This window comes from Orycteropus afer, unplaced genomic scaffold, assembly GCF_000298275.1.
Source record: "Orycteropus afer afer isolate SDZICR_OR568_19922 unplaced genomic scaffold, OryAfe1.0 scaffold00130, whole genome shotgun sequence".
NCBI classification, from domain to species: domain Eukaryota; kingdom Metazoa; phylum Chordata; class Mammalia; order Tubulidentata; family Orycteropodidae; genus Orycteropus; species Orycteropus afer.
The window spans coordinates 3,504,475-3,515,730 of record NW_006921717.1 but is presented as its reverse complement, the minus strand read 5'-3'; the positions used below and the strand labels follow the sequence as shown (position 1 = coordinate 3,515,730).

The 11,256-nt window shown below is 56.1% G+C and overlaps 2 protein-coding genes across 2 annotated transcripts; one reads left to right on the top strand and one right to left on the bottom strand.

Moving 5' to 3' along the window:
• The first annotated feature begins 1,840 nt into the window (after positions 1-1,840).
• KAT5 (lysine acetyltransferase 5) lies at positions 1,841-8,556 on the top strand. The gene is made up of 14 exons (XM_007944765.2): positions 1,841-1,852; positions 1,952-2,018; positions 2,342-2,410; positions 2,501-2,637; positions 2,925-3,080; positions 3,170-3,244; positions 3,353-3,427; positions 3,720-3,968; positions 4,050-4,139; positions 5,884-6,024; positions 6,097-6,190; positions 7,969-8,128; positions 8,255-8,336; positions 8,422-8,556. Exons 1-14 carry the CDS (start codon positions 1,841-1,843, stop codon positions 8,554-8,556), a joined length of 1,542 nt encoding a protein of 513 aa, XP_007942956.1.
• A 490-nt stretch (positions 8,557-9,046) lies between these two features.
• RNASEH2C (ribonuclease H2 subunit C) lies at positions 9,047-10,079 on the bottom strand. Its single transcript, XM_007944762.1, has 4 exons — positions 9,908-10,079; positions 9,531-9,721; positions 9,333-9,452; positions 9,047-9,073 (listed from the first exon to the last, which is right to left on the bottom strand). Exons 1-4 carry the CDS (start codon positions 10,077-10,079, stop codon positions 9,047-9,049), a joined length of 510 nt encoding a protein of 169 aa, XP_007942953.1.
• Between the last annotated feature and the right edge of the window lie 1,177 nt (positions 10,080-11,256).

Below are 11,256 nucleotides of genomic sequence, written 5' to 3'. Positions count from 1 at the left end.
CTCTCTATGTCTTTCTCATCCTCAATGCTGCCATATTGGTCACTCACATTTGGTACATTCCAAGGCAGTATCTTTACAGAAGTAGTTTGCCCAATCTTCCTTCCAAGGAGTGGCTGGTGGGTTTGAACCGCCAGCCTTCTGGTTAGCAGTCAAGTGCTTTAGGCACTAGGCTACCAGAGCTCCTAAAGGGCTTGGTAGTGTTTTCAGTTTTGTGGGCTATACCATTTGTGATGCAACTACTCAGCTGTAGTGTTCAAAAAATGATAGGCAACAGGCAATATGTAAACAAATGCAGGAGTGACTTCCAGTAAAACTGTATTTATGGATACAGACACTTGAAAGTCACGTAATTGTCACATGTAACAAAATACTTTTTGTCCCTCAGACGTTTGAAAATGTAAAAATAATTTTTAACCCCTGGGTTGTAGGTGGACTGGGTTTGTCGCAGCTGGTCAACCCCTGGTCTAGATGCTATTCAACCAAAATGCTGGTTGTTAGCAAGGATGTACTACTCCCCCGCTCCTACTGTCTTTCTTTTTTTAAAAAAAACACTTTTCCCCAAAATACCTGCACAGGTATCACTCCCTTAAATCTTTGCTCAAATAATACATTTACAGCCAGGCCTGCCCTGCGCACTATATTTAAAATTACAACCTGCCTACTCATCTTGAAGGCGCTCCGGAAGCACAGTGCCTAAGGCATCTATCTGACTGCTAACCAGAAGGCTGGCGGTTCAAACCCACCAGCCACTCCTAGGGGGGGAAGGTTGGGCAATTTAGTTCTGTAGTGAAACTACCTTGGAAACCCAAGGAGGGGTCACTATGAGTCGGATACGACTCCACGGCAGTGGGTTTGGTATTTTGGTCTACCCACCTGGTACCCATTTATTCTGCTCATTGAATATTTTCCATTATATACCCACTAATTCACTTTCCACACTGTGTCTATCACATACTATCTATACCACTCTTTTCCTTCTTTGTTGTTGTTGTTGTTATGTGCCGTCAAGTCAGACCTGACTCAACCTTCCTTCCGAGGAGTGGCTAGTGGGTTTGAACCGCCAGCCGTCTGGTTAGCAGTCAAGTGCCTTAGCCACTATGCTACCAGAGCTCCCCTTTTCCTTCTTAGCCCCCAAGAACTAAGCTCCACGAGGGCAGGGGTCTTTTGTTCCCTGATCAAGTTCCCAGAATAGTGCCTAGCACATGGCAGGGTTCACGAAGTATTTGTTGAATATATGAAAGGATAATACGTGTATTATTTAAAAAAATCGGAACGAAACTAATTTACAAAACAACAAAGTTAGAAATCTTAGTCCCATCCCTAAGAGATGTGGTCCATGAACTTGGCCGGTATTCAAGCAATGCACTGTGTGAGCCCCAGCCACTTCTCCCGCCTCCCAAACTACTTTCGGTTCCCCAGACCCGCCCCGCCGTTCCCGCCCCCGCGCCGGGCACGCGCTGTTTACTGTCCGCGACCCGTCCTGCTGCCGCAAGGACACGCCCGCGCACCGCCGCGGGTCGAAATCCCTAACAGTCGTCCCACGTGACCGCGCCGAACCCACGTGACTGGCGTCGCACCCGGTGGGCGTCACGTGACTGACTCAATTTTCCTCCAATCGTTGGGCACAGGATGGAGATTCCACCGAGGACCTGGCCCAAGGCTTAGAAAGCCCTGTTCTCCCGCCAGCCAAACGGGCCGGCTCCCCTCTTCCAGCAGGGCGGTGGCATCTCTCAAGGGTCCCGCTTCTGAAGCGGCTTCGCGAGGTCCGGGCCTGCAGCGCCCTCAGTACCGGAAGTGACGCTGCCCAAAGGAGCCGGAAGTGGCAGTGGAGGGAGGGAAGATGGCGGAGGTGGTGAGTCCGGTGCCCGGGGCGGGGCGGAGGGAGCCAGGGGAGGTGGGTAGAGCCCGAGGCCCCCCAGTAGCCGACCCTGGCGCCGCGCTGTCTCCCCAGGGGGAGATAATCGAGGGCTGCCGCCTGCCCGTCCTGCGGCGGAACCAGGACAACGAGGATGAGTGGCGTGAGTGACGTCGGGAGGCGGGGTTAAAGAACCTGAGGGCGAGGGGCGGGTCGGATCGACCGAACCCCCCGGGAGGGGGAGGGGCCTCTGGAATCCGGGGCTGGTGGGGCGCAGGCACTCCGAAGGAGGGGCGTGGTGTGTAGCTGCTGGCGATGGACCGGGCGGGGCTTGGAGAGGGGGTGCCGTTTGAAGACTAAAGGGGGCTTGCGCGGGAGCTTTTTGGCGCTGGAGCTCAGGGATCCGGACTGAGGGTGGAGTTCAGGTTGTGGGAGGGTGGAGCTTCGTGGCCTGGCCGGGCTAAGGTACCTGTGCTCCTCTCACAGCCCTGGCCGAGATCCTCAGCGTGAAGGACATCAGTGGCCGGAAGCTCTTTTATGTCCATTACATTGACTGTGAGTTTTGGAGCGGGGTGAGGTGGGGCTGCGGGGTAGGGGTGGGGGCAGCCTCTGGCAACCGTTCCTGAGCCATCCCCACTGCTGCAGTCAATAAGCGCCTGGATGAATGGGTGACCCACGAACGGCTGGACTTAAAGAAGATCCAGTTTCCCAAGAAAGAGGCCAAGACCCCCACCAAGAACGGGCTTCCTGGGTCCCGTCCCGGCTCTCCAGAGAGAGAGGTGGTGAGTAGGTCGCCCACTTCTATTCTCTTCTGCCTCCTACATCTCTTCTCTCAGCCTCAGGGCTTCTTGGATGGGCAGGAGGCAGTGAACCTCCCACCCTAGCTTCAGCCTGCAAAGAATGGGGGGGACCACATTGCAAACATAGCTTCCAGAATCCAGTGGTGGTTCCTTTGTCCTTCAGAGGGCAGAGGGTGGAGTTTGATCACTTGGTGTTGAGGGCCCCATGTCCCCTGCCCCATCCCACCACCATGCCACCCCAGAAGAAGACCCTGGACCTATCTCTACAGCCGGCCTCCGCCCAGGCCAGCGGGAAGACCTTGCCAATCCCGGTCCAGATCACACTCCGCTTCAACCTGCCCAAGGAGCGGGAGGCCATCCCCGGTGGCGAGCCCGACCAGCCGCTCTCCTCCAGCTCCTGCCTGCAGCCCAACCACCGCTCAACGGTACCCTCAGCAATTCCAGGGACCTTGCTTTTCTCTCAGGTCCCACCTTCTCTACCTTCTGACCCAACTTTGTTGGTTTCTCTCTGCAGAAACGGAAGGTGGAGGTGGTTTCACCAGCAACTCCGGTGCCCAGCGAGACAGTCCCGGCTTCAGTTTTTCCCCAGGTGAGTACCCCTGACCATCTGTTCTTCCCTTCCTCTCTCGTATTCTTTGGCAACCGTCATAGGCCCATCTCACAGCCACTCCTTCTCTCCCTACCATCATACCCGCAGAATGGATCAGCCCGTAGGGCAGTGGCTGCTCAGCCAGGTCGGAAGAGGAAATCGAATTGCTTGGGCACTGATGAGGTGGGTCCAGGGAGCAGGAAAAAGGACAGCGGGGAGTGGGGGTTGGGAAAAGAGCATGCGGGAAGCGGGGAGGGTAGTGCTTTGTTTAAAAAGAAGCGGGGGGGACGGTAGACAGTATCGTTTGGGGGTCAGGAGCCAGGTAGAGCGTGTTTCAGGCCAGTTGTTTGGTGAACTCTGTGTTAGTTTCTTTCTCTAAAATGCAGAGGGTGCCTCCACTGTGTTGTTTGTGTAAGTTGCGGTTTTCTGCTTGAGTTATTTCTATAACCTGGTGTCTTCTCCTGGCCCTGGCCAGGACTCCCAGGATAGTTCAGATGGAATCCCATCAGCGCCACGCATGACTGGCAGCCTCGTGTCCGACCGGAGCCACGACGACATCGTCACCCGGATGAAAAACATTGAGTGTATCGAGCTGGGCCGGCACCGCCTCAAGCCGTGGTACTTCTCCCCGTACCCGCAGGAGCTCACCACCCTGCCTGTCCTCTACCTCTGCGAGTTCTGCCTCAAATACGGCCGCAGCCTCAAGTGTCTACAGCGTCACTTGGTACGAGGGCCCCCAGGAAGCTGCTCTGCCAGCACCCCCTCCCGCGCCCGCCTCTGCCCCTAACCTTCCTCTCCTCCCCAGACCAAGTGTGACCTGCGACATCCTCCAGGCAATGAGATATACCGCAAGGGCACCATCTCCTTCTTTGAGATTGATGGCCGTAAGAACAAGGTCAGTGGCTGAGGGGTAGCAGGGCATCCTCGGGGCTGGGGGCCTGGGCAGACAAGCAGCTTCTTCCTGCTCGGGAAAACATTGACCAGTCTGGCCAGCGCATCAGTTCAGCTTATTTGAATTGAGTATCTACTCAGGACAGGTGCTGAGAGGTCAAAGAATAAGCAGGACCTAAATAAGGTCTCTGTTCTCTGGGAGCCCAGAGTCCACAGGAGAGACAGACAGGTCAACGGTCTCTTACATCCCAGAGTGACAAGTGTCGTGAGTCAGAGGGTGGGTTATCAGGACCCTAAGGAGGCAACTTTTGACATGAGGGAATTCTGAGCAATGTGACGCTGAAGGGCAGGCCTGGCTGTACAGAGATGGGGTGTGGGAGGTTGAAAGGCAGGGAAGCTAGGGTGGTACAAGGCTGTTAGAAGGGACAGAGAGCAGGGGACAGGAACGAGGTCAGTAGGGGTGAAGCATGAGCATTGCAGGTTTTGGGATGCAAATCTGCCAGTCTGTGGCTGTGGGGCAGAAGGAGGGGGTAAGTTGGACACCATTGAGACCACCCCCTTCCCAGGCCTAGAGGGGGGTGGGCAGAGGCAGGTGCCTTGAATAGCAGGTTGACGTTCAGGCTGGGGTGAGGGGCAGCCTGAGAGCAAGATGCGTATTTACCACTGTTCTGTGGTAGTGAGGGTGAGCTTGGATCCGTCAGGTGATTGAAAAAAAAACGTGTGGGAAGCGCAGGAGAAATTGTGTGCGGAGGTAAAGTAGCGAGTGCTGGGGGCTCTCCTCAGGCTGCTGTCTTGAATTCCAGAATGTGTTACTCCTATTGTAGATGACAGCTGTTCTGCTTCCCTAGTCTCACTCTAACAGAAATACCACCAATGGGACGGCCTTCACAAACAGGAGTTTATTCTCTTACAGTTCGGAGGCTAGAAGTCCGAGTTCAAAGTGCCAGGCTCTTGGGTCTGGGTGAAAGCCCCTCGACCTTGGGCTTCAGCTCTGCCTCTTGCTCCTGGCCCACTGAAGCTAGAGGCATCTCTTTACTCAGGCAGCTACTGGCTGCTGAGGCTAAGAAGCCAAGGTTGACCGGTAAAATGGCACAGTCCTGATGTTAACAAACCACCGGCAGGCCATTAATTCAAGTTCATTGAAAGTCCCAAGGTCGGCCGAGGATGGCAAGCTGTTGAACAACATGGCTCCATGCAGGGTTCAGGCATGCCATAAGCTGGAGACCCTTCCCAAAGCTGTTTCTTACACACAAAGCAGACCACATACCCAAAGGCAGAGCTACTCAGCTGCTCACAGTAGATCCCACCATGGAGTTGATTACCAGTCTCATCATGGGGAATAGTATATCCAGCTGCCTAGCCACTTAACCAGACCCAGCCAAGTTGACATTCAAACTTAACCACAACAGCTCAACTGCCAGGAAGTGGGGCTGGGCTTGGGGTGGGGTGGGGTGGGGATGGGACACATGGACTCCTCAGGTGTCACCCAAGCAGAGGCCACAGCTTCTCACAAGCCTGGGCCAGAGTCTAACTTCGTGGAGGCCATCTCAGTTTGACTTGTTAAACTGACCAGAGGGGTGTGGGGGGGGTGCTGGTCAGGACTGCGTGGAGCTGTGGAGAGCAGGAGGACCTGCCCAGCTGACCAGGGGGCCACGGGCTGGAGCACCGTCACAGGACTGGCACAGCTTGAGTGTGGGCCTGGCGGGGGGGACCAAGGGCAGTTGCTCAGAGTGGTCTTTCCTTTGCAGAGTTACTCCCAGAATCTGTGTCTTTTGGCTAAGTGTTTCCTTGATCACAAGACGTTGTACTACGACACCGACCCCTTCCTCTTCTATGTCATGACGGAGTATGACAGCAAGGGCTTCCACATCGTGGGCTACTTCTCCAAGGTCAGTGCTCATCTGGCTGTGCCATCCCGCTGAGCCAGCTCCTGTTCCAAACTCACTGCCCCTCCCCTCTAGGAAAAGGAGTCCACCGAGGACTACAATGTGGCCTGCATCCTGACCCTGCCTCCCTACCAGCGCCGGGGCTATGGCAAGCTGCTGATTGAATTCAGTGAGTACCTGTGCCAGCTCTCTAGCGGCTGGTGGCGCGTGCTCCCAGGCCCAGGCCTCAGACGTGCCGGGTGCCTGTGATTCTGAGACTTGGCTTTGTAGGGGAGCTGGCCAGACAAGATGGGAGTCTGCCAAGGTTCTCGTCTTTCAGGGTGATGGCCCTGCTCGTCTGGAGCAGCTGGGCCTCAGCCCCCACCCTTCCTTGGCCACAGTTCTAAGCACCACCCAGCTTACCCTCATCTGACTCATCTGCTCCTGGCCAGGCCATGGGCCAAAGCTGCAGGGGCCCCTGTCTCACACCCATTGGTACTGTGTGCTGCAGTACACGTTCCTGGTCAGGACCAAGGTTTTCCCCAGTCGTCCCTCAGGCTCTGCAGACACTAGGTGTTGAGGGCTTACTTGCAGATGTCAGCACCACACACAGGGATTTGTCCCCTGCTCCTCGTATTCAGTCAGGTCAACCTAAAGACGAGGGGCCCCACCTCTGTCACATACATACTTCAGTGCCCCCCAACTCTGAATCCCTTTCTCCTTTCCAGTGTCTTGCCCTGCCTCTATTCACCTCAGAATCCCTGGAGTAACCACCCTTTCAGAAATCTGTTTTCCAAAAGCGCTCTGACCCTGGGAGTCAGGGAGTTTTAGCTGATTGGCTGAGACTTGACTCATTCAAGGTCAGTCATGTTGAGAAGCGCTGTTGATAAAATGATGCCAAGATGAGTCGCCTCTCCAGGCAGCTGAGCCTGGCGAGCAGGTAGACACTAAAACTAAATCCGGACTAGGCTCTGAGCTCAGACCTGAATGAAGACAGGAGGTGGTGGTCAGCTCTGCCCTGCCAGGCCCCAAAGGACCATTTCAGGCAGCTCACAGGGCAGGGGGTGTTCACTGGGGAGGGGCTAGGAGTCCCGTATAGCAGAGCTGAAGCCTCTAGCTGCTATTAGGACTATGCCTACACTGTGGACTCCCCAAGTCAAATATGTTTGAAAGGGCTTGTCTTTGGTGTAACCAACCAGTTTAGGTTGCAGGGGAGGCCACAGGAGACACCGGAAGGAGGTTGTAGCTCTTCAAGGTGGTAGGGGCATTGCAGTGCCCTGACAGGGAGAAGGAACATCTTGTGCAAGGGTGGGAAACTGCTTGGCTCTGCAGGCCTCCCTGGAACTGGCCTGCCAGAGTCCAGCAGAGCCACCTCTGGGTTCACCTGCCCCTCGCACGGCCCCAGTGCCGAGCTGCGCACCTGAGCAGTCACTGGCTGTGAGGAAGGGCCCTCCGGCTGGGCATGCACTTTGCTGCTCTTGCTCTCTGGCCCCTCACAGCCACACAGAGCAGCTGACTCCAAGGTGACAGCAAGGGAGAATGACAGAGCTAAGAACTCAGGCATCCTGAGGCCTGGAGCACAGGTGGGGCATTGCCCCTGCTTCTCTGTCTCCAGACACAGTGGGGAGTCTGGGATGACAAAGGAAGAGGGGCACTTTTCCTCCCACAAGCTATTTCTCCACACACCCCACCCTTCAGCGCCTTTCTATTAGCTACTCATCACAGTGCACAGTGCCCCCTACTGTGCTTCACAGGCGATGGCATTTGGCATGTGGCATCCTTTGGTAATTTGCTGAAATAGGTTCCATTCTAAGTCCTTTATGAGGAGGCACTCAAAGAGCAGACGAGCCGCTTACCAGTCAGTGGTCAAAGAGCTGGGGGCAGGACCCGGATCAGAAGCAGGCAGTCGGCCTCTGCCATCTGTGCCTGACCGGCACTCACTCCCCCTCTCCTGCTCCACTGCTCTAGGCTATGAACTCTCCAAAGTGGAAGGGAAAACGGGGACCCCTGAGAAGCCCCTCTCAGATCTTGGCCTCCTGTCCTATCGAAGCTACTGGTCCCAGACCATCTTGGAGATCCTGATGGGGCTGAAGTCAGAGAGTGGGGAGAGGCCGCAGATCACCATCAAGTGAGCCTGGCTCCAGGTCTACCCGGGGGGCATGGCATGATCCCTTTCCCCTGGCTTGTGCACTCCCTCCTGGGGTCCTGGGCAGAGGGGAAGGCCCTCAGGGACTTGATCTCTGCCCTCCCGCAGTGAGATCAGCGAGATCACCAGCATCAAGAAGGAGGATGTCATCTCCACCCTGCAGTACCTCAACCTCATCAATTACTACAAGGTAGGGGGGAGGCAGGGTAGACCAGCCCAGGGAGGGGGTACAGCTCCAAGCAAGGGGCTGACCTGCCGCCCCTCCCCCCACCCAGGGCCAATACATCCTCACGCTGTCAGAGGACATTGTCGACGGGCACGAACGGGCTATGCTCAAGCGGTTGCTTCGGATCGACTCCAAGTGTCTGCACTTCACTCCCAAGGACTGGAGCAAGAGGGGAAAATGGTGACAAGACAGTGCCCGTGGTGGTGTCCACACAGCAGGCAGAACTGTGGCTGACAGCCCAGCCTGCTGCCACCGAGGCCGACAGAGCTGAAGACTGCTCTGCCAGGACAGGCCTGGCAGGAGCCACTCAGGGCTCAGGTCCCCTCCAGAGTCAGCCAACTGCAGTCCCAGGCCTGCTCCGAACCAGGGACTGAGGGAGCCCGGCAGCTGTGTACAGTGAGGGGTGGGCTGGGGGCGTTCTGCAGGGGGCGTGGGTGTAAGGATTTCTTTTGTAAAGTAGGAGTTGGGCTGCGTGGCTTCTGGCTGCAGAACGCTGGCTTCTCTTGCCCCCATCACCCCGGCAATAAATTGTTTCTATGGCTCAGAGACCCAGAAGGTTCTTGTCCTCGGGGAGTGACATGGGGGCTCAGGGGCTCACAGACTCACAGGTGCTGTTGAAGAGCTCATTTATTGGGGTGAAGGGATCAGTGGCTTTAAGTCTCAAGCTCTGGTGCTCAGTCCTCGGGCACCTGCGTGTGAATCTGCAACAGGAGCGAGAGTCAGCTGGAGTTGCATGGCAGAGACGTTGTCGCAGGGCACTGCGCGCAGGGCAGGCCCAGCTGCTCGGAACTACCGCCCCTGCCAGCCAGCCAGAGAAAAGGGGTGGCAGCCCTAGGCCCACTCTAACCCTGCCCCACTGCGGTGGCCCAGCCCCAAAGGTCTCGACAACCCCAAATCGAACTTTTAAAGTCGGAGGGGACCTCAGAGGCCTGGAAGGAGGGGGGCCCATCCGCTACTCACCGCTGCGGCCAGGCTGGGCCAGGTCAAGGCCCCGCGCACTTTGGCGTCCGGGCCGGGAACGGTCTCCAGGCCCCACAAGTGGAAGCGGGCGAAACTGGCAGTGGCCCGGATAAAGCGGTCCTGAGGAAGGGGCCCGGCTCAGCAAGGAGACGCCGCTCCCGCCCGCACCCCCTTCCGGCCCAGACCCCCTGTGCTCACGAAATCACGCTCCAGCGGCTGCGGCTCCTCTTCCCCGTCGCCCTTCTCCGAACCTCTCGATTCCTGTTTCTTTCCTAACCCTGCCAACACCTCTGCCTTCTCGTCCATCACCATCACGTACCCCGCGAGGCTGGGCGGCACCACCACCTCCTCGCCCCGCAGAATGCGCCCCCGAAAGGACACCTCGAGTGCTGGAAGAGAGACAGGCGCCAAACCTGAGTCTGGCGATGATACATGGCGCGAGGCGCCCAGTCGGGCCCTCCCGCCACCTCGGAGCCGACTACGACCCCCAGCCGCCCTCGCGGCGCAGCTCGCTCAGGAGCGGGCGACGCGGGCGCAGGGGCCGCCGGGAGCAGTAGTCCGGCCCGAGCGCTCACCGCCGGGCCGTTGCCGGATGGCCGGGGTGAAGAAGCGTCCGACGGGGGCGGGCCGGTCAGCCAGGACCTCGCAGGGCAGTAAGTGCAGTGTGGCGGGGACAGCGTCGCGTAGCGTGGCGGGGCGCAAGTGGATGCGGTACTTCTCTGAGGCTTCTTCGTCGCCGCTGTCCATTTTCTGGCAGTTGCGAGTTTTTCTCTGGCGGAGGCCAAAGCTGGCGCGAAAAGCACGAAAAGCTTCTCGGGAGGCCGGGTACTGTCAGCGCAGAGCCCCATGGGAAGCGTAGTCCTTTCTTGAGGCTTCTCCGCAAGATTCGCCTCCCGTGAGATCGAGTCCTAGCGTTTTTCTTCTTTACTCTTACTCCAAAATTAGTTCTTTAAATTGTCGTAAAATCTCCCTCCCACCGGCCCACTGTAACCTGTAATCTACTATTTGTCTCTCCGAATTTACCTATTCTAGCTACTCATACTGAGGCTGGACACACCAGTTTCAAGGAAATGAAACTTAGTGCAAATTCCCCAGCAGGCACTCCCTCCCTCTTTCCCGTGCTTTTCTGCTTCTGTAAACCTGCCTGCTCGCGTTTGTTAAAAAGTAAGAAATCACCCTATGCCTCGCCACCCAGAAAACATATGAAGCCTGTGTAACCTTTGTTCGCGGCTCAGTCTCTGGCTATGACCCCACTGAGCCAGGTGCTGGTGCAATAAAGCCCTTCCTTTGCACCATTTGCTCTGCGTTAATGTTTCTCTTGGCGGCTCATGCAACAATACCACCACTTCTCTATCTGTTGTACAATGATAGCTTTCGTGTTATGATGCTGGAAACTATGCCACCAGCATTTCAAATACCTCAGAGTCAACTATGGTGAACAGGTTTCAAGAGTTTCCAGACTAAGACAGACAAGGGGACAAGAAACCTGGCAATCTACTTCCAAAAATTAGCCAATGAAAATATTACGGATCACATCAGAATATTATCCAATAAAGTGCTGAGGATGAGCCGCCCCACCCCCACACCCCCACCCCCCTTTGGAAGGCACTACCCAATAGATGCAGCAATGGACTCATATACACAGATGATCATTTAGATGGTGAAGTTCTGGGCAATGTTTTGTTCTGTTATACATGAGGTCACCATGAATCAGACCCAACCCAATGGCAACTTCTCGATGGCACATAACAACAACAACAACAAAAACCATCAAGTTGGTTCCAACATATAAACATCCCTCATACAACAGAATAAAATAGTGCCCAGTCCTGCACCATCCTCACAATCATTACTATGTTGGAGCCCATTGTTGCAGCATTGTGTCACTCCATCTTGTTGGTGGTCTTCCTAAAGAAAAAATAAT

Bases quoted from the DNA above. Each gene is read 5' to 3' on its own strand.
- KAT5 (XM_007944765.2), top strand. The intron at 2,019-2,341 runs GTGAGTGACGTC...CTCCTCTCACAG, and splicing joins GGACAACGAGGATGAGTGGC to CCCTGGCCGAGATCCTCAGC. The intron at 8,129-8,254 runs GTGAGCCTGGCT...GCCCTCCCGCAG, and splicing joins AGGCCGCAGATCACCATCAA to TGAGATCAGCGAGATCACCA.
- RNASEH2C (XM_007944762.1), bottom strand. From the start codon at position 10,079: ATGGACAGCGGCGACGAAGAAGCCTCAGAGAAGTACCGCATCCACTTG. The intron at 9,453-9,530 runs GTGAGCACAGGG...CCCCTTCCTCAG, and splicing joins AGCCGCTGGAGCGTGATTTC to GACCGCTTTATCCGGGCCAC. The intron at 9,074-9,332 runs GTGAGTAGCGGA...CTCCTGTTGCAG, and splicing joins GGCCCAGCCTGGCCGCAGCG to ATTCACACGCAGGTGCCCGA.